General features: G+C 43.7%; 1 protein-coding gene across 4 annotated transcripts; it reads right to left on the bottom strand.

Moving 5' to 3' along the window:
* Positions 1–1,672: 1,672 nt before the first annotated feature.
* On the bottom strand, positions 1,673–20,488 carry iws1 (interacts with SUPT6H, CTD assembly factor 1). Of its 4 annotated transcripts, XM_080007403.1 has the most exons (18): positions 20,325–20,488; positions 18,027–18,121; positions 13,253–13,511; positions 7,566–7,901; positions 7,411–7,467; positions 7,019–7,193; positions 6,720–6,777; positions 6,529–6,632; positions 6,297–6,447; positions 6,141–6,223; positions 5,852–5,981; positions 5,641–5,758; positions 5,350–5,461; positions 4,967–5,023; positions 4,223–4,279; positions 3,252–3,363; positions 2,785–2,931; positions 2,012–2,153 (listed from the first exon to the last, which is right to left on the bottom strand). In XM_080007403.1, exons 1-17 carry the CDS (start codon positions 20,365–20,367, stop codon positions 2,806–2,808), a joined length of 2,073 nt encoding a protein of 690 aa, XP_079863529.1. In that variant the 5' UTR covers positions 20,368–20,488; the 3' UTR covers positions 2,012–2,153; positions 2,785–2,805. The 4 variants fall into 4 exon arrangements, with proteins under 4 accessions (XP_079863530.1, XP_079863532.1, XP_079863529.1 ...); XM_080007404.1 differs by lacking the exon at positions 2,785–2,931 and having other exon boundaries at positions 1,673–2,153; XM_080007405.1 differs by lacking the exon at positions 4,967–5,023.
* Positions 20,489–24,250: the final 3,762 nt, after the last annotated feature.

Here is a 24,250-nt window from a genome sequence, read left to right as displayed (position 1 = left end):
AGAAGTGCAGCAAATTAACAAGGATGAGGTGAGAACAGCATAAAAAGAGATGAAGAGTGGAAAGACAGTTGACCCAGATGACAAACCTGGAGAAGCATGGAAATGTTTAGGTGAGATGGCAGTGACGTTCCTAACGAGACTGTTTAACACCATCCTGGAAAGGGAGAGGATGCCGGAGTGGAGAAGAAGTGTACTGGTACCATCTTCAAGAATAAGGGAGACGTACAGAGCTGTAGTAACTACAGGGGAATAAAGTTGATCAGCCACAGCATGAAGCTATGGGAAAGGCTAGTGGAGGCTCGGTTAAGAAGAGAGGTGGGGATCAGCCAGCAGCAGTATGGTTTCATGCCAGGAAAGAGTACTACAGATGACATGTTTGCTTTAAGAACACTGATGGAAAAGTACAGGGAAGGACAGAGGGAGTTGACTGCGTCTTTGTGGATTTAGAGAAAGCGTATGATAGGCTGCCTAGAGAGGAAGTGTGGTATTGCATGAGGAAGTCGGGGGCGGCAGAGAAGTAGGTAAGAGTGGTACAGGATATGTATGAGGGCAGTCAGTCAGTAGTAAGGTGTGCAGTAGGCGTGACCAAGGCATCAAAGTGGAGGTGGGACTGCATCAAGGATCAGCTCTGAGACCTTTCTTGTTGCAGTGGTGATGGACAGGTTAACAGATGAAGTCAGGCAGGAGTCTCTGTGGACTATGATGTTCACAGATGACATTGTGATCTGTAGCGAGAGTAGGGAGCAGGTGGAGGAGAGCCTGGAGAAGTGGAGGCAGCATTAGAGAGAAGAGCAATGAAAGTCAGCAGGAGTAAGACACAATACATGTGCCTGAATGGGAGGGAGGGCGGAGAAAAGCTGAGAATGCAAGGAGTGGAGGTGGAGAAGGCGGATGAGTTCAAGAACTTGAGGTCGACCATCGAAAGCAGCGAGAGTGCAGGAGAGAGGTGGAGAAGGGAGTACAGGCAGGGTGGAGCGGGTGGAGAAGAGTGTCCGGAGTTATGTGTGACAGAAGGGTTCCAGCCAGAGTGAAGGGGGAGGTGTACAGGATGGTAGTCAGAGCAGCCATGTTGTACGGTTTAGAGGCGGTGGCACCGACTAAAAGGCAGGTGGATGAAGTGGAGGTGGCAGAGTTGAGGATGTGGAGGTTTTCATTGGGAGGGACAAGGATGGACAGGATTAAGAATGAGGACATTAGAGGGACAGCTCAGGTTGGACAGTTTGGTGGAAAAGTGAGAGTCCAGATTGAGATGGTTTGGACACGTGTGGAGGAGACATGAGTTACATTGGGAGGAGGAGGCTGAGGGTGGAGCTGCCAGGCAAGAGGAAAAGAGGAAGCCAAAGAGAAGCTTGATGGTGGTGCTGAGGGAGGACATGCAGGCGGGTGGTGTCAGGGAGGAGGATGCAGAACACAAGGTGTTTGAGGCAGATGATCTGCTGTGGCCACCACTAATGGGAGCAGCACAAGATTATATTTTGTAAAAGTTAAAACACTTATATATTTCATTGTTGATATGTACAGTTTGTTGCAATATTCAAAAGTGTCATTTGACGTTGAACCATTCGATGGGGACCCTGATGAACCTGCAGCAAACACACACTCCCTCGGTTCACATGTCAAATAAATCCGAAAGTGTTTTGTGAGAAATACACAAAAACAAAGGAGGGAATACTGTGAGAAAAACTCTGTTTATTATGAAAAGGTTCATCCCTGACCGACACACACACCTGAATTCTCAGTCACTTCCTGTCTCTGCTCCAATAGGAACACAGGAAGGACAAAAAGTATTTAATCTCAAAATGAAGTAAAGAAACTAACCACACACACACACACACACACACACACACACACACACACACACACACACACACACACACACACACACACACACACACACACACACACACACACACACACACACACACACACACACACACACACAATCGGCTGCAGAACAAAGTATTAAAACAAAGTAAAAGTCCAGCAGGGGGCGGTCCGGGCCCCAGCAGGGGGCGCGGTGGGCGGGATCAGAGCGGCATGTGGTTCCCCTGCACGCTGATCTTCACCGCGTGACCCGTCTTGGTCAGACGGCGAATGTCCGCGAAGCGACGCATCTGCTTGTCCACGCGGGAAAGACCCTTCTTCATGGGACCCTGAGGACGGCAGCCATGTTAGAAATGGCAGGAAGTAGTATTGCTGTACAGGAAGTGATGTCACTCAAAGCGTTAAGAAATAAATTAAATTGTGCAGAAAGCCCAAATATAATATGACATAAAACAACATATTGTTTAATATATCGTTTTCAATCAGTTAAAAGATCAACGACATGTTCAGGTGCAATGCATTGTGGGAATGGTTTCAGCTTCAGAAATTCAACTTTTTGTGGATCAAGACAAGACAGTGCAGCAGGACGGGCGGGGCCCCTGGAGGCCAAGCACACCATGTCACTGGAGGACAAAGGATCAAGTATTTATTGTTAATATTTAGTCATATTTTGAGTAAGGCAGCATCCGGTCAGAACACACGGTGCAGCGAGCGGCCGACGCCCTCCACTGGACACGCCCAACGCCACTGAAACGCCGCTGAGATTAGGACTCAGACATGCTAACCACAAGCATGCTAACAAGCACGCTAACTCCCTTAGTCTGCTGTCACCATGGTAACCAGGCACCTTCGCAGCTCCTATCCGCAACATCCAGTTCGACGTGGTTAACCAGCTTTATTATTTGCTGTATTATGGGATGCGTGGTGCCACAGCAGCTCCATGCAGAAGGACTCACTGACCCCTAGAGGCCAGGGGCGGTACTACAGGGGCATCCTGTTTCCCTCCACACTGATCTTGACGGCCCCCTGCAGGCGGAGCCGTTTCCTCTCCTCCGCCAGGCGACGCTTGTGCTTCTCCAGTCGACCGACGACTTTTTTAAAGCCGCTCTGAGGGAACCAATCAGCAGACCCACGAGTCAAGTCTCTGAACGTCAAGTCCCTCAACCAGGGACCGAGGACAATGTCTCAGGTTTCGTTGCTAAAACTCAAAAGCCCCGTTCATCGGTAAAAAACAAAACAATCCTTTTGTTTTGAAAATCACTCCGTGTCAAAGTGTTTGGATACTTCTCCAGGTTGATTCGCTACGGAGGAGAACGAGGGGGAGGGGGTTTGTTAAACCAAGAGAACAACCAATCAGAGCTCAGCGCCCAAACGCACGACCGCGCCTCCAGGAAGAGAAACTACTGCTGCCCCCCCCCCCCACTCACCCTGCTGGACTCCACCTCCACGTTCCATTTGGGTCGCACCACGTAGTCCTTGTTGGACGGCATCGGAACCCGAGCGCGAGCACAGAAGCCTGGATCCCCAGGACGCAGAGCCCTGAGGGAGGCAAGGAGGAGAGGAGGCAAGGAGAGGGGGAAAGGAGAGGAGGCAAGGAGAGGGGGAAAGGAGGAGGCGAGAGGAGGAAAGGAGAGGAGGCAAGGAGAGGAGGCAAGGAGAGGAGGCAAGGAGAGGAGGCAAGGAGAGAAAGAAGGGAGGAAAGGAGAGGAGGCAAGGAGAGGAGGCAAAGAGGAAGCGAGAGGAGGAAAGGAGAGGAGGCAAGGAGAGGAGGCAAGGAGAGGAGGCAAGGAGAGGAGGAAAGGAGGAGAGGAGGCAAGGAGAGGAGGAAAGGAGGAGAGGAAAGGAGGAGAGGAGGCAAGGAGAGGAGGAAAGGAGAGGAGGCAAGGAGAGGAGGCAAGGAGAGGAGGCAAGGAGGAGAGGAAAGGAGAGGAGGAAAGGAGAGGAGGCAAGGAGAGGAGGCAAGGAGAGGAGGCAAGGAGAGGAGGCAAGGAGAGGAGGCAAGGAGGAGAGGAAAGGAGAGGAGGAAAGGAGAGGAGGCAAGGAGAGGAGGCAAGGAGAGGAGGCAAGGAGAGGAGGCAAGGAGAGGAGGCAAGGAGAGGAGGAAAGGAGAGGAGGAAAGGAGAGGAGGAAAGGAGAGGAGGAAAGGAGAGGAGGCAAGGAGAGGAGGCAAGGAGAGGAGGCAAGGAGAGGAGGAGAGGAGGCAAGGAGAGGAGGCAAGGAGAGGAGGAGAGGAGGCAAGGAGAGGAGGCAAGGAGAGGAGGCAAGGAGAGGAGGAAAGGAGAGGAGGAGAGGAGGCAAGGAGAGGAGGCAAGGAGAGGAGGAAAGGAGGAAAGGAGGCAAGGTCAGCAGGAACCACTTGGGTGGTGTTGATGTTTTGTTTCCTGGGTGGAGTAGTTACTTCTCTTCTCCAGTGAGCTGCTTCTCCAGGTCCCTGCGAGGCGTCTGTCCTCCAGAGCTACAGACAGACAGACAGACACATTGTCCAGTTACAATGGCTCCTCATCTTCAACATGAAAATAAAAACATCCTTGAATATTTTATCAATCATTTTGCTTTTCACTGTGAATTGATATTTGCTTGTGTCGGGTGGTGTCAGGCTGCCACGCCCGACACAAGCTCCACAACACTAAAATAAACATTGAGATCTCTCCTTCAAGTCAAGCTCCACTTCCTCTTCCTGTCTCTGCTCAACTTGTGAAAACTTTTTCCCACATTTAACATTTTTATTGATTTCAGCTTCATTCACGACGAGTTTCCGTTAAAAACTCCATCAAACCACAGCAAAGCAGGTGCAGGCAGTTAGCAGGTGGAGCAGGTGGAGCTTCATCATGGACGCAGCAGGAAACACAGAAATAGCAGAATTGGGCGTTAGAGCAGGTGGAGGGACAGGATGAGGGGGGTGGAGTCATGAGATGATCAGAGACAAGGGGGCGGCGTTAGGACACCAGCTGAATTGTTCGACACGGTGCAGCAGCTTCACTCTGTGCAGCCGTCAATGTCAAAGGTCAAATTCATCCAAAATTCCTTTGATTTGGGAGGAAATAAGAGACTGAGGCCCCGCCCTAAAATCCAGCCAGTTCAACAACCAATCAGCTGAGGGCCAGCGGTGCAAACATGGCCGCCATGCAGCGTGCCACTGAACCTGCTGGGAAGAGAGAAGACGTCAGGCTCAGCGGCCTTCACCTCCTTCTGGGGCTGACTGGAGGGTGGAGGGTGAGATGATGTGATGGAGAGAAGGATAACAACACAATGAAGAGGAAGGTTGATGAAGAACAGGCAGCTACTGGACTGCTTCTACCGATAATTACACCAACTTCTTTATGTTTTTGTGGGGGGGGGGGGGGGGTTTCTGGTTTCTGTTGAATGAAGACATGATGTCATCAGGGAGTTTGCTCTGAATCCTACACATGAATATTAGATTCCACCACCAGCGGAGGAGGTGGTGTCTCACCCCAGCGGCAGAGCTCCGTCAGAGGACACCGTCATGGCGGTGGGATCAGAGGGTTCGGGCGGAGTCACAGGTACCTGAGGCGTCTTCTCTGAGGCATCTGCTGGTCCAGGTCCCTCTGCTGTCTCTCCTCCCGGGTCATCCCCTTGTAGTTGGACGTCAGGCCAAAGATGGGACGCGACCACTCGTCTAGAGAGGAAGTCAAAGGCTTTAACTGCCCCGCCCGGCCACGCCCAGGCTGCAACGAGCTGCGGTTTCAACCCCAACACTGTTCATCAACACAAACTAAGTCAAATGTGTTTTACACTTGTTGGTTTATGTTGGTAATGACAAAACAGGAAACAGGAAACAGGAAGTAAGGATCTTACTGATGAGTTTCAGCGCCAGGTCCTTGTTGGGCCGCGACTCTTTGGGATGTTTGTAGAGGAACATGACGGCCCGGCCGATGCCGCTGTGCTTCAGTGTCTCCTGACTCACACTGGGCAGCTGCAGAGATGGAGTGAAGGTCAGGACCAGGACCTCCTGGACCAGGAGATGTGCTGGAGCCTCATTACGTGGTAAAGCAACAAGCAGACTTACTTCCTGGAGGATCTTCAGGAGTTCCTCTCGGATCCTGAGGGCCGGGAGGCTCTTGTCAGGCAGCGGCCCGATCCACTCCTTGATGGCCGACATCACTCCACTGTCGATGAAGGTCTCCTTGAGGTCCTGTCTTTGGAAACACAGCGATGACAAGACGATCACATACCCTGTCTCCCACAAGGATCAAGGTGATCCAAAACCTTTAAGAAAGTGGCCTCAGGAGCTTTTGACTCCACAAGCTCCGCCTCCAGAACATGACGGAGCAGAGCACCATCACAGAGGTTCTTACTTCTTCAGGTGCATGACCACGGTGGGCAGCAGCGTCAGCTTCTTCAGGGCAGGTTTCTTCTGGCTGTTGAGGGTTCGATCCTCCTGAGGGTCAAACCAGCGTCTCACTGCTCTGCCGGGGTGACCAAATCAATACAAGACTTTTATTTTGACAGACCTCTGCGGCTTCGTTCATCTTGGTGATCATGGCGCTGACGACGTCGTCTGCGTCGCTGATGAACGTTCCTCCGTCCCGGGTTCGTCTCTTACGGCCGCTCTGCGCCTTCTTCAGAGCCAGCATGATGTCAAAGTCTGACATGAAGCTGGTGCTGGGGGGACAGTCAACATCACACTGTACTGAACAGAGCATGTCCAGGTCATCACCACCACCATCACCATCAGTCTCTTACTCTTTGCCGCCACGGCCGACTCCTTCGTCAGAGTCGGAGTCTTCCTCGGGCGGAGGCTTCTCCACCGCCTGGCGCTTCTCCTCCAGGTCCTCCTGCTGGAAGCCCTGCAGGTGCACATGGAACCATACGCCTGAGGTTCAACCCCCCCCAGAGACAGGAAGTGACATCACACTGAATCGAGTCCCACTTACTGTGAACTCCTCTTCCTCTTCGTCCCCAGACTCTCCAAAGATGTCTGCGATCATTTTCCTGAAAGATTCAACTTTACTTTTAGATGCTGGTGACGCTTCTTGAGCTTATTGATAAAAACATTAATTTAAACTTTTGATGAAGTCATCGTAGGTATGACCAAAGATGTGGAAATATGAATATGAAATATGAAGTAAAATAGAAGTTGTAGACCGCATCGACACATCACAAACACGAGTGTATAATTATTTTAAAAGCCCCTCCCCTCGCTGAGCCAGGTGCATTGTGGGTAGACACTCACTCCTCCTCGTCCCCCGAGTCACTGTCGCTGCCGAACAGCGTCTTCTGGTCTTTCTTCTCCTCCTCCTTCACCTCCTCATCCTCGCTGTCAGAGCCCAACTCTCGCAGCTTGGCGGCCATGCTGCGAGAGGCGGAGTCACTGTCCGAGTCTGAGACCGCCCTGCTCCGCTTCACCGCTGGGGGGGACAGGAAGTGATGTCACGGGCGACTTGACAGAGTCCCTTTGTAATGCTGCGTTGTGATTGGACGAGCTTGTGGTGCGTTCTAAATATACTTACAGTACGACATTTACAAATGACCGGCAATAAACAGGGATAGTGGTTCTTATTGATGGCGACAATTTTTGACCCATTTGGTGATGTCACTTCCTGTGGTCAGGTGGGAGCTTCTCACCTGGTTTGTCCTCCTCCTCTTCCTCACTGTCGGACAGAACGGCCTTCTTCCTCTTCACTGCACACACACAGGAAGCGGAGTCACTCAAACGCTTCAATTCTTACAAATCCTAAAATCAACCCCACCCCCCACCTTCACATTAAAAGTCTTTGTACCTGGTTTATCGTCTTCATCGCTGCCGTCTCCTCTTCCTCGGTCCTGCTCTCCGTCGCTTCCGGCCGCAGCCTTCACTGTCTCACCCTCCTCTTCGCTGTCAGACTGCATCACCGCCTTCCACTTCCCCCCTTCCTTTGCTTCCTGTTTCCCAGCATGCCTTTCTTCCTCATCATCATCATCATCTGAGTCCTGCAGCGCCGCCGGCTGCCTGTCGGGCGTCTCCGTGCCCGAGTCGCTGTCGGCGTTGTACACCTCCTTCTCCTTCTCCTCCTCCTTCTCCTCCAGCTCGGAGCTGCTTCCCCTGCGTTTGGCCCGGGGAGACCCCGCTTCCACAGCTGGAGCAGGAGGATCATGAGAAAAGGAACAAGATCACAAAGAACTAAACTCTGAGAACCGTGGGACGTAAACAACTAAATTTCTTTCTGTCTTGAAATGTTTACTTTTACCAACAAACAAAGTGACATTTGTAAAACTTGTGTAAATTATTTTAACACAAAGTCTTTTATCCTTTTTCCCAAACTAGTGAGTGACAATGTATCATCCAACACCAGGTTATTAGTCTGAATATGGAATTATTTTCTTTCAAAAAACCCACATCATGTGGTGTTTACAACTAAAATACAAGTTACTTCAGTTAAAATATAAATATAAAAAAATGCTCAGTTAAAATAACTTCAATAAACTTATCCAACTTAAAAGAGTTCCTTTTCACAGTGCAGTAAAACTACATTTCAAATATTTCAGACGTCAAATTGACAGAAACTTTGGGCGATAAATGCTCATAAAACCTGTTCATCAGGGATGTGGTAGAAATGTTCTATCTTTGGGCTGAAGCGCTGGATACACAAAGACAGGTGCGTAGCAGCCATATTTGTTCCTAAACACATGCGTATGTTGATAAATATGAAGTGTTCTAAACTCACAGGCGTGTGCACGCAACTGATAATTAGCACAAGCCACGCCCCGATTTCTCCATATAAGGAACTTCCTGGTTCCGACACAGAGGTAAACAAAGAGGAGGAGCAGACTTTACTGAGCATGTCTGCTGCGGGGCGGGGCCGCTAGACGGCGCTTTCTCTGGAGGACCGCACTCAAACTGTGTTTTCGATTTATTAGTTGCACGGAGGCGGTTTGGTGCTTGTAGTTTTCAAATGCTGATGGAGTATTTGGACGTAGTTGGTCTGGTGAATAATTTGCGGCTCCAGATTATTATTTGTATAATGATCCAACTATGAAGGAAGGAATCTGTCTCTGTCCTTTATTTATCTGGACAACCATTCATCTGATCGACTTCACACTTGAAGGAGTGTTGCTGGGGACCAAGCACCTGCAGTCTCCAATTTGCTGCAATTTGGACGTGCGTAATACTAATCATTTCCGTTATCATGTAATTACCAGGAAAATCTATTCAAGTCAGACATTTGAATCTCTGCTCATGTTGTCTGGTAAAAATATTTCCCTCTAAGCACTATTTGAATTAGTGCTGGGTGATAAAAATCACCGCATTTTTTCCTCTGTGACAAAACAAAACAGAATTAATCATTTTGATAAAACACCTCTGAATATAAATAAACTTACAATAAACAAGCAACCAGTGAGCCAGCAGGGGGCGGGGTTTCAGGCTCTGCAACTGAGTCAAATAAGCTGCTTTCACACATGCAACGCAACCCTGAAATGACCCTGACATTATCCGGAGGAACGGTACGTGTGAACAGAGCAGGTGATTGTCCGGATCATTCACAGTGGGCATGTCGCATGTTGATGACATCACCATCACGCCCCAGTTATGTACTTTTGTGTGGATGATGGTGCACGGAGCGTAGCTGCTGCGTATTCCTTTCTGCTTTCTTTATTATTCCTTTCCAGTCTTTGTATTCTGGAAATGTCCAAATACATAGAGTATCAACGGAAAAAAAGAAAAGTCTATAGCATCGTCCACCATCTTGGGTAAAACTCTGCACCGTCACTGGGTCACGTCCTGCCTCCTGCGCACTCTCCCCTGGCTCCGCCCCTCGGCTAAACCAAACTGAGAATTTCCAGGTGGTGTAAACGCTTCTGACAGACAATCTATGTTTTTTTTTGCTACATGTGTGAAAGGGAAACTCGGGACAATGTCCAGACCTGATTATGTGGACATTGTCTGGAGTTCATGTGTGAAACAGCTTTAGAATGTGTCTTTCCCTGGTGTATGACTTTAACCGACAGTTTGATCTTCCATTGTGGAACACAGGACTGAATCATTGACATTTTGTTAAAGTGTGGCATGTACTTGTATATAATTAAATATGAATAGTCTATCTAAAATTCTGTTCACCCAATCTACTTAACGGGTGTATAGCTGAAGCAGTGTCGACACGCAACATTCATAATGTTAATAAACTTTGAATAAAGTGAGCTGCTCTGCGCAGCTGAGGCGCTTTGTGACATCACCATCCAATATGTGAAGCACGAGACGCTGCTCACGGCTGACATGGCGGAAGAGGAGGCGCCGGGCGTGACCCTCAACACACTCCTCAAGTTATAGCATGCCAATATTTTCACATCTGGTGCTCAATTCTTATTACAAACTTGTCTTTACATTTAGTTAAACTGTGCCGTCTGGAAGGGGCATGAGCTGGAAGGAATCAGTCTGTCCTTCCATTATCTTCACAACTGCTCATCTGATCTAGGTCACACTCAAGTGGGTGTGTTGCTGGGGACCCGAGGACGTGCAGTGTCCAATTTGGTACAATTTGGACACGGGACACGTGTAATATTAATAAACTTTCAACAAACAGCAAGCTGGCAGGGGGCGGGCCTTCAGAGCATCATTTCCCGGTCAGGACCTTTAAGGGCAGTTTCATCTTCAATTGTGGAACACAGGAAGGAATCACTGCCATTTTGTTCAACTGTGACATTAAAATGTCTTCAATTTACAACGGGCATGTTTTAGTCAATAATAAAAGAAGCGATTCCTCTGCCAGTGGAAACCTGGTGATCAGCTATTTATCACTCAGTTAACAGATCATTGATCACCAACAGGAAACAGATCTCCACATATCAATATCCATAAAGTGAAATCCATAGTTAAACCTTAGATGAATATGATGCTTAATAACTGCTTGTGTTAACAAGCTGCACATACAATGGATTAATTTAAGGATATATACACATACTCCTCACTTAGGGACCTACCTGTTTAACCATCGTTCAGACTTAGGACCAGCTCTCTGACTAGTCTGTACTGTACACTGTGTACAATACCAAGCATCCTATCACCCTTTATATAGTATATACACTGTATATACTATATAAACTGTATACACCATATACACTAGAATCTAGCCACCTGCGTGCACAAGCCAGTGCATCATCAGTGCCGGTCCCAAGCCCGGATGAATAGAGAGGCTTGCGCCAGGTAGGGCATCCGGCGTAAAAACCATGCAAATCAAACATGCGGACAAAAATCTGATTTCCATACAGGATCGGTCGAGGCCCGGGTTAAGAACGATTGCCACTGGTGCCGTTAGTCAACAGGGTGCCAGTGGAAATTGTGCTACTGTCGGCCCAAGAAGAAGAAGAAGAGAGGGAAGGCGTGTCCAAAGACAGCAGGAGAGGAAGAAGGGGAGGAGGTTAGAGTTGAGAGTAGGAACTTTGAACGTTGACACTATGAAGGGTAAAGTAAGGCTACTATGTGTACAAGAGACCAGGTGGAAGGAGAGTAAGGCCAGGAGTATCGGAGCCGGGTACAAACTCTTCTACCATGGAGTGGATGGCAGGAGAAACGGGGTAGGGATGGTCTTGAAGGAAGAATATGTCAAGAGTGTTTTGGAGGTGACCAGAGTGTGGGACAGAGTGATGAGCATGAAGCTGGACGTTGATGGGGTGATAATGAATGTGGTCAGTGCGTACGCTCCCCAAGTTGAGTGTGAGATGGAAGAGAAAGAGGAATTCTTTAGTGAGTTGGATGTAGTGGTGGAGAGCGTCCCCAGGCGAGAGGGAGTGGTCGTTGGAGCAGATCTCAATGGGCATGTTGGCAAAGAGATCAGAGACGTAGGTGACGAGAAGGTAACGGGTAGGTATGGTGTCAAGGAGAGGAATGTGGAAGGACAGATGGTGGATTTCACCAACAGGATGGAATTGGCTGTTGTGAATACGTATTTCAAGAAGAGGGAGGAACACAGGGTGACATACAAGAGCGGCAGAAAAGTAGGTAAGAGTGGTACAGGATATGTATGAGGCCAGTCAGACAGTAGTAAGGTGTGCAGTAGGCGTGACCAAGGCATCAAAGTGGAGGTGGGATTGTATCAAGGATCAGCTCTGAGCCCTTTCTTGTTGCAGTGGTGATGGACAGTTTAACAGATGAAATCAGGCAGGAGTCTCTGTGGACTATGATGTTCACGGATGACATTGTGATCTGTAGTGAGAGTAGGGAGCAGGTGGAGGAGAGCCTGGAGAAGTGGAGGCAGCATTAGAGAGAAGAGCAATGAAAGTCAGCAGGAGTAAGACACAATACATGTTCCTGAATGGGAGGGAGGGCGGAGAAAAGCTGAGAATGCAAGGAGTGGAGGTGGAGAAGGCGGATGAGTTCAAGAACTTGGGGTCGACCATCCAAAGCAGCGGAGAGTGGGGGGAGGATTGAGAAGAGTGGGTGGAGAAGAGTGTCCGGAGTGATGTGTGACAGAAGGGTTCCAGCCAGAGTGAAGGGGAAGGTGTACAGGACGGTAGTGAGCAGCCATGTTGTACGGTTTAGAGGCGGTGGCACAGACTAAAAGGCAGGTGGATGAAGTGGAGGTGGCAGAGTTGAGGATGTGGAGGTTTTCATTGGGAGGGACAAGGATGGACAGGATTAAGAATGAGGACATTAGAGGGACAGCTCAGGTTGGACAGTTTGGTGGAAAAGTGAGAGTCCAGATTGAGATGGTTTGGACACGTGTGGAGGAGACATGAGCGTTACATTGGGAGGAGGAGGCTGAGGGTGGAGCTGCCAGGCAAGATGAAAAGAGGAAGCCAAAGAGAAGCTTGATGGTGGTGCTGAGGGAGGACATGCAGGCGGGTGGTGTCAGGGAGGAAGATGCACAGAACACAAGGTGTTGGAGGCAGATGATCCACTGTGGCCACCACTAATGGGAGCAGCACAAGGAAGAAGACACACACACCTCATCACCATTCTCAGTCTTGCTCCCAGTCTGTCAGTATTCACTACACTAGCGTTCGCAATCGCTACGCCCCTTACCACACACACACACACACACACACACACACCTCAAGTTTCGTTCCCACAGTCTGTCAGTATTCACTACACTCGCATCCACAATGGCCACGCCCCCTTTAAATAAACAACATGGCTCGTTGCTTAATGACCTGGTGCTAGGAACGGGACTCGGTCGGTAGGTGAAGAGAACCTCTGTTTACTCTTTTTTTTTTTTATATATATATAATTATGGTTCTTATATGCCACTTTCATTTAGTTAAATTTCAGTAAAACCCTTTTCCTGGACTGTGACGTCTTGGTGATTTTTGCGTATGACTGGTTCAAGCAGTTCTACATTTTCTTCTAAAACAGGAACAAATTCAAGTACAAACATACAAACATATTGTTGGATCCCAAATTCTTTGTGTAATTGTTGCTTATGCTCAATTTAAGCAAAGATCTGTGTGTCACACTGTTCATGAATGAGACAATTGTGATGAAGTGACTTCCTACCCTCCTCTTCCTCGTTGGGCCGGACGGGAGACGCCTCGCGGTGCTTCTCTGGCCCCGTCTCTTCCTCCTCGTCTGAGCCACTCACTCTGCATTTGGCGGGAGAGTCTTCCTCCTCATCATCCTCCTCTTCCTCGCTGTCCGCAGGTCTCGGCCCCTCCCCCTCCGAGTCACTGTGGTGGCCACCCTGGTCCTCAGAGTCGGTGCTGGCCCCCCGGCGGGCGTCGGAGGTGCGTGGCTCGTCCCCATCGCTGCCATCTTCCTGTTGGGATACCAGGCGACACCGAGCGCAGGGACATTTAACTTCCTGCAGGACGTTGTCACAGACGGCCCTGGTGGTCGGCCTTCACAATAAAACTTCAAAATTAGATCAATTGTAATTTTCCACAAGCAGCGATTGTACCATAACTTGCAGCATTTACTATTAAATAATATGTTCAAGGTGTGGTTGGGTGATAGATACAATTTCGATATTGTCATATGAGACCAGATCTGGTCTGGGATTGTGATTCTGTAATTTGATGATAAAGTCAAATGTCTTTCATATTAAAGTAATCTGGTCCAAGCGCCATCCGCATCGATCCACACCCGGAGCAGGAACCAGCGGGCTCGAAATTATTATTATTATTGTAAATATATAATAATAATAATAATAATAATAATAATAATAATAATAATGCCTTTGTGACACGGGTAAGTCAGCGCTGCCAAAAATGCCTTTGTGACATGGGTAAGTCAGCACCCGGTCCGGTCCTCCAGGTTGGGGGTTGGGTTAACAACCTCACCCCGTAAAAAAAGCATGTTACGGAAACGACGAGAAGCCGCCGTTCTGATACGGAGCAAATGGTAGGGACTCGTCGCCCAATGTTCCAGAAGGAACGGGAGGAACTAACTAACTATTGCAGTAAAGTAATGCTGTTTTCTCAAGTTCAGACTGTTCTGATCAAAACCACCCATTACTTATGGTTCTCAGACATTTCTGGTACGTAAATAACTGTAAATATCAAAAGTTATCCCCATAATAATATTGCAATGTGATTTTTTCAATATCACCCAGCACTACAACACAGATAGTGGCGATAGTGGCGCCGCCCCTAGCGGTCGCCTGCGCCGGCGCTCCGGTTTCTTTCTTACTCTTTAGTATTTTTTTCCTTTTTTTAATCACAATGTTCGCCAGGAAAACATCAACAATTAACTCATACGGCCGCGATGCACTCATGGATATAAAAATTTCCCTAAACGAACAACTTTGGGACTTTTTATCCGTGGGAGCAGAGTGGCCTGCGGAAATCCTACGCGGGAACACTCGCAACAACAACAAAAATGGAGTCGCTGTTCCACGAGCCGGCCCACGGAGGAAGCACCGAGGTAAACGAGGCGGCATTCGGGTCAGAATGAGGACGCAACCTTACCGTCCACCTCTGCCAAGCATCCTTCTTGCTAACGTCCAGTCCCTGGAGAACAAGATGGATGAACTTCGAGCGAGGATTCAATTCCAGCGAGACACGAGGAACTGTTGCGTCCTCTGCCTGACGGAAACATGGCTGAACCCACTGGTGCCGGATGAAGCCATACGTCCAGCCGAGGCCTTCTCCGTGTTCCGCGGCGACAGAACGGGAGAGTCGGGGAAATCCAAAGGTGGAGGCGTCTGCCTAATGGTAAACAACCGCTGGTGTAACGCCAACAACACCAAATTCCTCTCCCACTCCTGCTCGCCGAACCTGGAACAGCTGACCATACTATGCCGTCCATTTTATCTCCCCCGGGAATTCAGCACGGTCATCATTACAGCCGTTTATATCCCACCGCAAGCGGACACCGACGCAGCTCTGTCGGTTCTGCACGATGTGTTGTGCGGATTTCAGAACAGACATCCCGACGCGGCTGTGGTGGTGACTGCGGACTTTAACAGGGCCAACCTGAAAAAAGTTCTGCCGAATTTCCACCAACACATCACGTGTGCCACCAGGGGAGACAGAACTCTGGACCATTGTTACACTCCTTACAAGAACGGATACAAGCCCGTGTCGCTTCCTGCTTTCGGGAAATCAGATCACGCCGCGATCTCGCTGCTTCCTGTTTACAGGCCTCTGATCGCGCGGGATCTGGTGATGACGAGGGAAGTGAAGCGGTGGACGGACCAATCAGAGGCTGCGCTTCAGGACGCTCTGACTGACGTAGACTGGGACGTGTTCCAAGCGAGCTCAAGTGACGTCAGCGAGTTTACGGAGGTTGTAGTGAGTTTCGTGGCTACGCTCGCGGATGAAATCGTTCCCACGGTGAAAGTTCGGATTTTTCCAAACCAGAAACCATGGGTTGATAAATCCATCCGCTGCGCTCTGAATGCTCGCACGGCCGCTTACAACGACGGACTTGTATCTGGTAACATGGACAATTACAAAGCGGCGTCGTACAATCTGCGGAGGGCGGTGAGGGACGCTAAACGGACGTACAGAGACACCGTGGAGCTGCAGATGGAGCGGGGGGACACAAGACGCTTGTGGGAGGGGCTGCGAACAATAAACTACAAGAGCAGCTCCTCCCCAGCCACGAGTGTGGACGCCTCCCTGGCCAACCAACTGAACTCCTTTTATGCGCGGTTCGAGTCTGGCAGCAGCACCGCTAGCTCGCCGGCTAATTGGAGCTACACCGCTGGGGACGAGCGCACACTCTCAGTGTCCGTGCACGAGGTCAGGAGGGCTTTGATGCGGGTGAACACCAGGAAAGCTGCGGGCCCAGACGGCATATCTGGGCGAGTACTGAAGACCTGTGCTAACCAGCTAGCTCCGGTGTTCACCACAATATTCAACATCTCCCTGGCTGAATCAGTGGTCCCATCCTGCTTCAAGAGGTCCACCGTCGTTCCTGTCCCGAAGATCGCCTCTCCAACCTGCCTGAATGACTACCGTCCGGTGGCCCTCACCTCGGTGGTCATGAAGTGTTTCGAGAGGCTGATTAAGGATTACATCTGCGCCTCCCTCCCCCGCACCTTGGACCCGTTGCAGTTCGCGTACCGGCAGAACAGATCCACGGATGACGCGGTCTCTCAGGTACTGCACACCACGCTCACGCACCTGGATGACCAGAAGGGGGCCTATGTGAGAATGCTGTTCATTGATTATAGTTCAGCTTTCAACACCATCGTCCCCACCAGACTGGCTGTCAAGTTGTTGGAGCTAGGATTGAATGCTCCGCTGTGCACCTGGATCCTGGACTTCCTCACAGGCCGCCCCCAGGTGGTCAAGGTGGGGAAGTACATGTCAAGCTCCCTCACCCTGAATACAGGATCCCCCCAGGGCTGCGTCCTCAGCCCCCTACTGTACTCCCTGTACACACATGACTGTGTGGCCAGGTCCAGCTCCAACACCATCATCAAGTTTGCTGACGACACCGTGGTCGTGGGCCTGATCACCGACTGCGATGAGAAGGCCTACCGCGAGGAGGTGGCTGACCTGTCACTCTGGTGCCAGGACAACAGCCTCCACCTGAACGTCAGCAAAACCAAGGAGCTGATTGTGGACTTTAGGCGTGGATCACAATCGAGGACGCACGCGCCGTTGTGGATTAATGGGACTTCTGTCGATAGGGTGAGCAGCTTCAGATATCTGGGAGTCCACATCACAGAGGACTTAACATGGACTGTTCACACAGACACTCTGGTGAGAAAGGCGAGGCAGCGTCTCTACCACCTCAGGCAGCTGAGGAAATTCCGGGTCTCGGTGAGGATCCTCAAGTCCTTCTACTCTGGAGCAGTGGAGAGCATCCTGACAGGCAACATCACTGCCTGGTTTGGGAACTGTACTGCCCAGGACAGGCGGGCCCTGCAGAGGGTGGTGCGTTCAGCTGAACGTACCACTGGAACTACCCTCCCCCCCTTGCAGGAGTTATACACCAGGAGGTGTAGTAGCAGAGCCCGTAGGATCATGAAGGATCCTCATCACCCCAACAACGGACTGTTTCAGCTGCTGCGGTCAGGCAAGCGCCTCCGCAGTCACGCAGCGAGAACAGAGAGACTGAGACGGAGTTTCTTCCCTCAAGCCATCAGAACTGTCAACGCTGACCTCACCAGGGGTCCTAACTGAGCCATGCACTAGGCTCCACTACCTACTGTACTGTATGTAGCATACTGTACCGCATACTGTATCACTGTTCAGGGTTGTTCGTGATGCCGTATTGCTGCGCCGTACTGTTGTATACTGTGCTGTATTATCCCAAACACTACCTCACACTATTCACATTCACATGCCACTTTAATTCACATGCCACTTTAAATGCACATATCTGTATATACATAGCCATATTCCTTCAACCTATTCCATTTTATTTCAATTTATTTTTTATTGTATTTTATTCTATATATTTTTTATCTTATTCTATAAGTATTCCACTTACTGTATTACGTTTTAGGAGTCAGTTAGTCGGTCTATTAGAAAGGAATTTTCTACTTTTTATTTTATTTTATTTTTGTACTTTTTCCTAGGACTTATTGTGTGCTATCACCGGGTGCGTTGCATTACATTTCACTGCATATATGTATGGAAGTATGTATATGTATGTGACAAATAAAAATCTTGAATCTTGAATCTTGAACAGATCTGTTTTGCGGAAGCCAGTTTTTGTTCTAACTGTTCACACTGAGATTTAGCTGTCACAGAACCGCATTCTGTGATGTTTACTACTAAAGGTGATTGGCTTGCAGGAGACATGTTTTCTGCTGCACAGTTCTGTGTCGGATTTGATTGAACAAACTGAAAGTGAGTTGGGCTTGAATACGAACCTCTGAGTGATGCTCGTCGCTCTTCTTCACCTCCTCCTCCTCCTCCTCCTCCGACGCTGGATGTTCGTCCTGAACGGGGGTTCCACCGCCGTCATCTGTGATAGACACACACCAGCCTCAACATCAATAATAAGCATTTAAAAAAAAAATACCCTGCAGTGCTGGTACCAGAGGCTTAATAGTGTAGAGGAAATTTAGTTAAATATAAATATAGCTGAGAGAAGAAACAGAAGAAGAAACAGTCTTTAATCGTCACACGACACTACAACACATGCTTGCACACACACACACACATGCACATGCTTTGATGGTGCTGGTGAAATGGCTCCTCTGCTTTTAACCATCCTGGCTTGTCCTTCCTCCGGGGCCACAGCAGGAGCAGTGGGCAGCGTACGTGGACGCGCCCGGGGACCAGGTGATAAGTGTCCATCGCTGGTCAGACCATGATGGGTGCATGTTTTTGGTGGGGGTCCTTACTGACGTGAGGTGGAGGAAACCCCATGTGAGCACGGGGAGAACATGCAAACTCCACACAGAAAGGCTCCTGTTTGGGAGATAACCCACCAGAGCACGGTGCCAACAGCGCCCCAGGCGGGAATCGAACCCAGGACCTTCTAGCTGTGAGGCAGCAGTGCAATGCACTGCGCCACCGTGCCACTTGTTGAGAAGTTGTTTTTCCTGGTTTTTATATCTTTTTATATATACACACAACAAGGCTTCAGATACTATAAATCAAATTTATTATAAATATATTGTTCAACTTCGTTTAAATACAATAGGTTTCAAAGGTGTTGGGATCGTGTCCTCACTCAACAACAAACTTAAGCCTCAAACCGAAGTAGGGCTGCCCCCTGAAAGTAGATACGTCAAATAATCAGTGGGAAATCAGTCAGTCGACAGAGATTCAAGTCAAACTCTTTTTTTTTTGTCAGTTATTTACTTTTATATATTTTCTATTCTATGCAATAACAGGGTGAAACCAATGGAAGCTAACAAAATGAACTGGGATAACATTTATTGTTTGTAAATAGAACAGGGCATCCAACCGGCACAAAGTACATGCAGGGTGTACTCAACACGTAGCAGAGACAGGAGATTCAGGAAGAAACCGCATTAGTTGCCTGTTCACAGGGAACTTAAAAGGACAGGTTCAACCCAGGCCTTCATGTTCACATCATTAAGCACAGGGCGAAGCTGCAGTTTCCCATTGGTCATACTGGTGGAGCTTCGGGTCTGGTCTCAGGTGACGGTGCTGGTTAGTCAGCCTACCCCAACTGTGGCGGCGCCATGGCAGGATTTAGACTGAAATGAACGTCACTGCTGCTGTTTCCGAGCCCACCGCGACTACTGCCGTACCCCCGCCGGCCCCGATCTGCTGAGCTCCATCCTCTGCCTGCAGCTTCTCGCCACACAGTGTTTCAACAAATGTGATAAAGGTGGTCGCTCTGAAGGATTTGGGGGTAAAACACCAGCGACTTCCCGTATGGCAGGTGTTGGCGGCCATGTCTTCAGCGCCTTACAGACGTTAGTGTCCCGATGAGCCACCTACACAACCTTCCATCGACCAGGTGTCTCAGAGATATTACTACATCATCTTTGATCAGACACTTTTGTCCGAAGCGACTTACAATTATTCATAAACCGATGGACGCAGCCATCAGGAGCAATTAGGGGTTAAGTCTCTTGCTCAAAGGACACGACAGCGCGCAACCAGGAGGAGCCGGGGATCAAACTAGCAACTTACCTCCTGGACTACGGACACCTGACTTTGGTTTGTGTGCCATAGTGAGTGAATTGAACAAACCCAAACGCTTTCCAGCTTCAGGTGTTCCACGATGGACGGTGAATTCCTCCAGACAGCGCCCCCTGGTGTTGACAGCTGTGTCCTCCGTGTCCTGGTGGCCGCGGGGACCCTGCTTCCCTCGGCGGGACAGAAGGTGGGGGCTCGTCCGGGAACAACGCGTGTCATGATAACGCGTCCAGCAGGTTGAGCTACGAGCAGTTACACACGACGGAAGGGACACTTGTCCTTTAATTTGTCCGTGTTGACACAGGCCGGAAGCCTCGGTTCCTCCATCCCTGTCCCGCGGGGACAAAAGGGGGATAAACACCGATTCCTCCCCGGGGTTTGAACGCTACCACACCCGGCCGCTCTGTAAGGTGCCCGGACCGGACCCGGACGAAGCAGCCCGGACCCGCCCGGGCTGCTTCGTCCACCTTAACGAAGCAGCTCGAACTGGACCTTTCCTCGTTTGGATCCTTAGTATTGTTGTTGCGGCGGGGAGCAGCATCTCGTACCTGAGCGGGCCCCGGGCTGGAAGTCCTCCTCCTCTCCGTCCATCTGTCACTAGGAGCGGGGAACCGACACCGAGCCGCCGGTGTCCGTTAGGCCGAGCTGACTGAACCGCTTGGACCGAAAAACAGGATGTTTTCCTGCCGAAGCCGAGAAACCAAACCCCGAGGTGCCGATCAAGCGGATCAAAATGGCGGCGTTCTCACCTTGTGCGCATGTGTGCGGATATAGTCGCGCTTTAATGACGTACACGTCTACGTCACAGACGCTTCGCGGCTTTGGGGTCCGCGTTTCAAATAAATAAATAAAATAAAATAAATTAAACAAATTAAATAAAATAAATAAAATAAATTAAACAAATTAAATAATATAAATTAAACAAATTAAATAAAATAAATTAAACAAATTAAATCATATAGATAAAATAAATTAAACAAATTAAATAATATAAATAAAATAAATTAAACAAATTAAATAAAATAAATAAAATAAATTAAACAAATTAAATAATATAAATTAAACAAATTAAATAAAATAAATTAAACAAATTAAATCATATAGATAAAATAAATTAAACAAATTAAATAATATAAATAAAATAAATTAAACAAATTAAATAATATAAATAAAATAAATTAAACAAATAAAATAATATAAATTAAACAAATAAAATAAAATAAATTAAACAAATTAAATCATATAAATAAAATAAATTAAACAAATAAAATAATATAAATTAAACAAATTAAATAATATAAATAAAATAAATTAAACAAATTAATTAATATAAATTAAACAAATTAAATAATATAAATAAAATAAATTAAACAAATTCAATAATATAAATAAAATAAATTAAACAAATTCAATAATATAAATAAAATAAATTAAACAAATTAAATAAAATAAATAAAATAAATTAAACAAATTCAATAATATAAATAAAATAAATTAAACAAATTCAATAATATAAATAAAATAAATTAAACAAATTAAATAATATAAATTAAACAAATAAAATAAAATAAATTAAACAAATTAAATCATATAGATAAAATAAATTAAACAAATTAAATAATATAAATAAAATAAATTAAACAAATTAAATAATATAAATAAAATAAATTAAACAAATAAAATAATATAAATTAAACAAATAAAATAAAATAAATTAAACAAATTAAATCATATAAATAAAATAAATTAAACAAATAAAATAATATAAATTAAACAAATTAAATAATATAAATAAAATAAATTAAACAAATTAATTAATATAAATTAAACAAATTAAATAATATAAATAAAATAAATTAAACAAATTAAATAATATAAATAAAATCAATTAAACAAATAAAATAATATAAATTAAACAAATTAAATAATATAAATAAAATCAATTAAACAAATTAAATAATATAAATTAAACAAATTAAATAATATAAATAGAATAAATTAAACAAATAAAATAATATAAATTAAACAAATTAAATAATATAAATAAAATAAATTAAACAAATAAAATAATATAAATTAAACAAATTAAATAATATAAATTAAATAAATTAAATAAAATAAATAAAATAAATTAAACAAATTAAATAATATAAATTAAACAAATTAAATAATATAAATAAAATAAATTAAACAAATTAAATAATATAAATAATATAAATAAAATAATATAAATTAAATAAATTAAATAATATAAATAAAATAAATTAAATAATATAAATTAAACAAATTAAATAATATAAATTTAACAAATTAAACAAATTAAATAATATAAATAAAATAAATTAAACAAATTAAATAATATAAATAAAACAAATTAAATAATATAAATAAAATAAATTAAACAAATTAAATAATATAAATTAAACAAATTAAATAATATAAATAAAATAAATTAAACAAATTAAATAATATAAATAATATAAATTAAATAATATAAATTAAACAAATTAGATAATATAAATTAAATAAATTAAATAAATTAAATAATATAAATAATATAAATTAAATAAATTAAATAAATTAAATAATATAAATAATATAAATTAAATAATATAAATTAAACAAATTAAATAATATAAATAATATAAATTAAATAATATAAATAATATAAATAATATAAATTAAATAATAGAAATAATATAAATAAAACAAATTAAATAATATAAATAATATAAATTAAATAAATAATATAAATAATATAAATAATATAAATTAAACAAATTAAATAATATAAATAAAACAATTTTAACAAATTAAATAATATAAACTAAATAATATAAATATTATAAATAAAACAAATTAAATAATATAAATAATATAAATTAAATAAATTAAATAATATAAATAATATAAATAATATAAATTTAACAAATTAAATAATATAAATAAAATAAATTAAACAAATTAAATAATATAAATAATATAAATTAAATAATATAAATTAAACAAATTAAATAATATAAATTAAATAATATAAATAATATAAATTAAATAATATAAATTAAATAAATTAAATAATATAAATAATATAAATTAAATAATATAAATTAAATAATATAAATAATATAAATTAAATAATATAAATTAAATAATATAAATAATATACATAATATAAATTAAATAATATAAATAATATAAATTAAATAATATAAAAAATATAAATAAGATTCAAGATTCAAGATTTTTTATTTGTCACATACATATACATACTTCCATACATATATGCAGTGAAATGTAAGTAAATGTAAATAATGTAAATAATGTAAATAATATAAATTAAACAAATTAAATAATATAAATTAAATAATATAAAAAATATAAATAATATAAATTAAACAAATTAAATAATATAAATTAAATAATATAAACAATATAAATAATATCAATGATATAAATAAATGATATAAATAAATGATATAAATAAATAATACAAATAAATGATATAAATAATATAAATAATATAAATAATATAAATTAAATAATATAAATAATATAAATAATATAATTAATATAAATTAAATAATATAAATAATATAAATAAATGATATAAAATTTATAAACCTTCCACAAAGTTAGTGCAGACAAAAGGACGATAAGATGTGTAATAATCACACACATGTAGTAATATGAGAGAGAGTCGAAGTAGTTACTGTTCAATACCTTATATAAAGTCTAGGACATATTGTGTGTTATCACCGGGTGCGTTGCATTGACGTTTCACTGTATGAAAGTATGTACATGTATGAAAGTATGTACATGTATTAAAGTATGTATATGTATGAAAGTATGTACATGTATGAAAGTATGTATATCTATGAAAGAATGTATATGTATGAAAGTATGTACATGTATTAAAGTATGTATATGTATGAAAGTATGTACATGTATGAAAGAATGTATATGTATGAAAGTATGTACATGTATTAAAGTATGTATATGTATGAAAGTATGTGTACATGTATTAAAGTATGTACATGTATGAAAGTATGTACATGTATGAAAGAATGTATATGTATGAAAGTATGTACATGTATGAAAGTATGTATATGTATGAAAGTATGTACATGTATGAAAGTATGTATATGTATGAAAGAATGTATATGTATGAAAGTATGTATATGTATGAAAGTATGTACATGTATGAAAGTATGTACATGTATGAAAGTATGTATATGTATGAAAGTATGTACATGTATGAAAGAATGTATATGTATGAAAGTATGTACATGTATGAAAGTATGTATATGTATGAAAGTATGTACATGTATTAAAGTATGTATATGTATGAAAGTATGTACATGTACGAAATAATGTATATGTATGAAAGTATGTATATGTATGAAAGAATGCACATGTATGAAAGTATGTATATGTATGAAAGTATGTACATGTATGAAAGAATGTATATGTATGA

The sequence above is a fragment of the Zeus faber genome, assembly GCF_960531495.2.
Source record: "Zeus faber genome assembly, chromosome: 9".
NCBI classification, from domain to species: Eukaryota; Metazoa; Chordata; class Actinopteri; order Zeiformes; family Zeidae; genus Zeus; species Zeus faber.
The sequence above is the reverse complement of the archived record's forward strand: the minus strand, read 5'-3'. Positions and strand labels throughout refer to the sequence as shown.

Bases quoted from the DNA above. Each gene is read 5' to 3' on its own strand.
- iws1 (XM_080007404.1), bottom strand. From the start codon at position 20,367: ATGGACGGAGAGGAGGAGGACTTCCAGCCCGGGGCCCGCTCAG. The intron at 7,468-7,565 runs GTACAAAGACTT...GTGTGTGTGCAG, and splicing joins CGATGAAGACGATAAACCAG to TGAAGAGGAAGAAGGCCGTT. The intron at 7,194-7,410 runs GTGAGAAGCTCC...TGTCCCCCCCAG, and splicing joins AGAGGAGGAGGACAAACCAG to CGGTGAAGCGGAGCAGGGCG.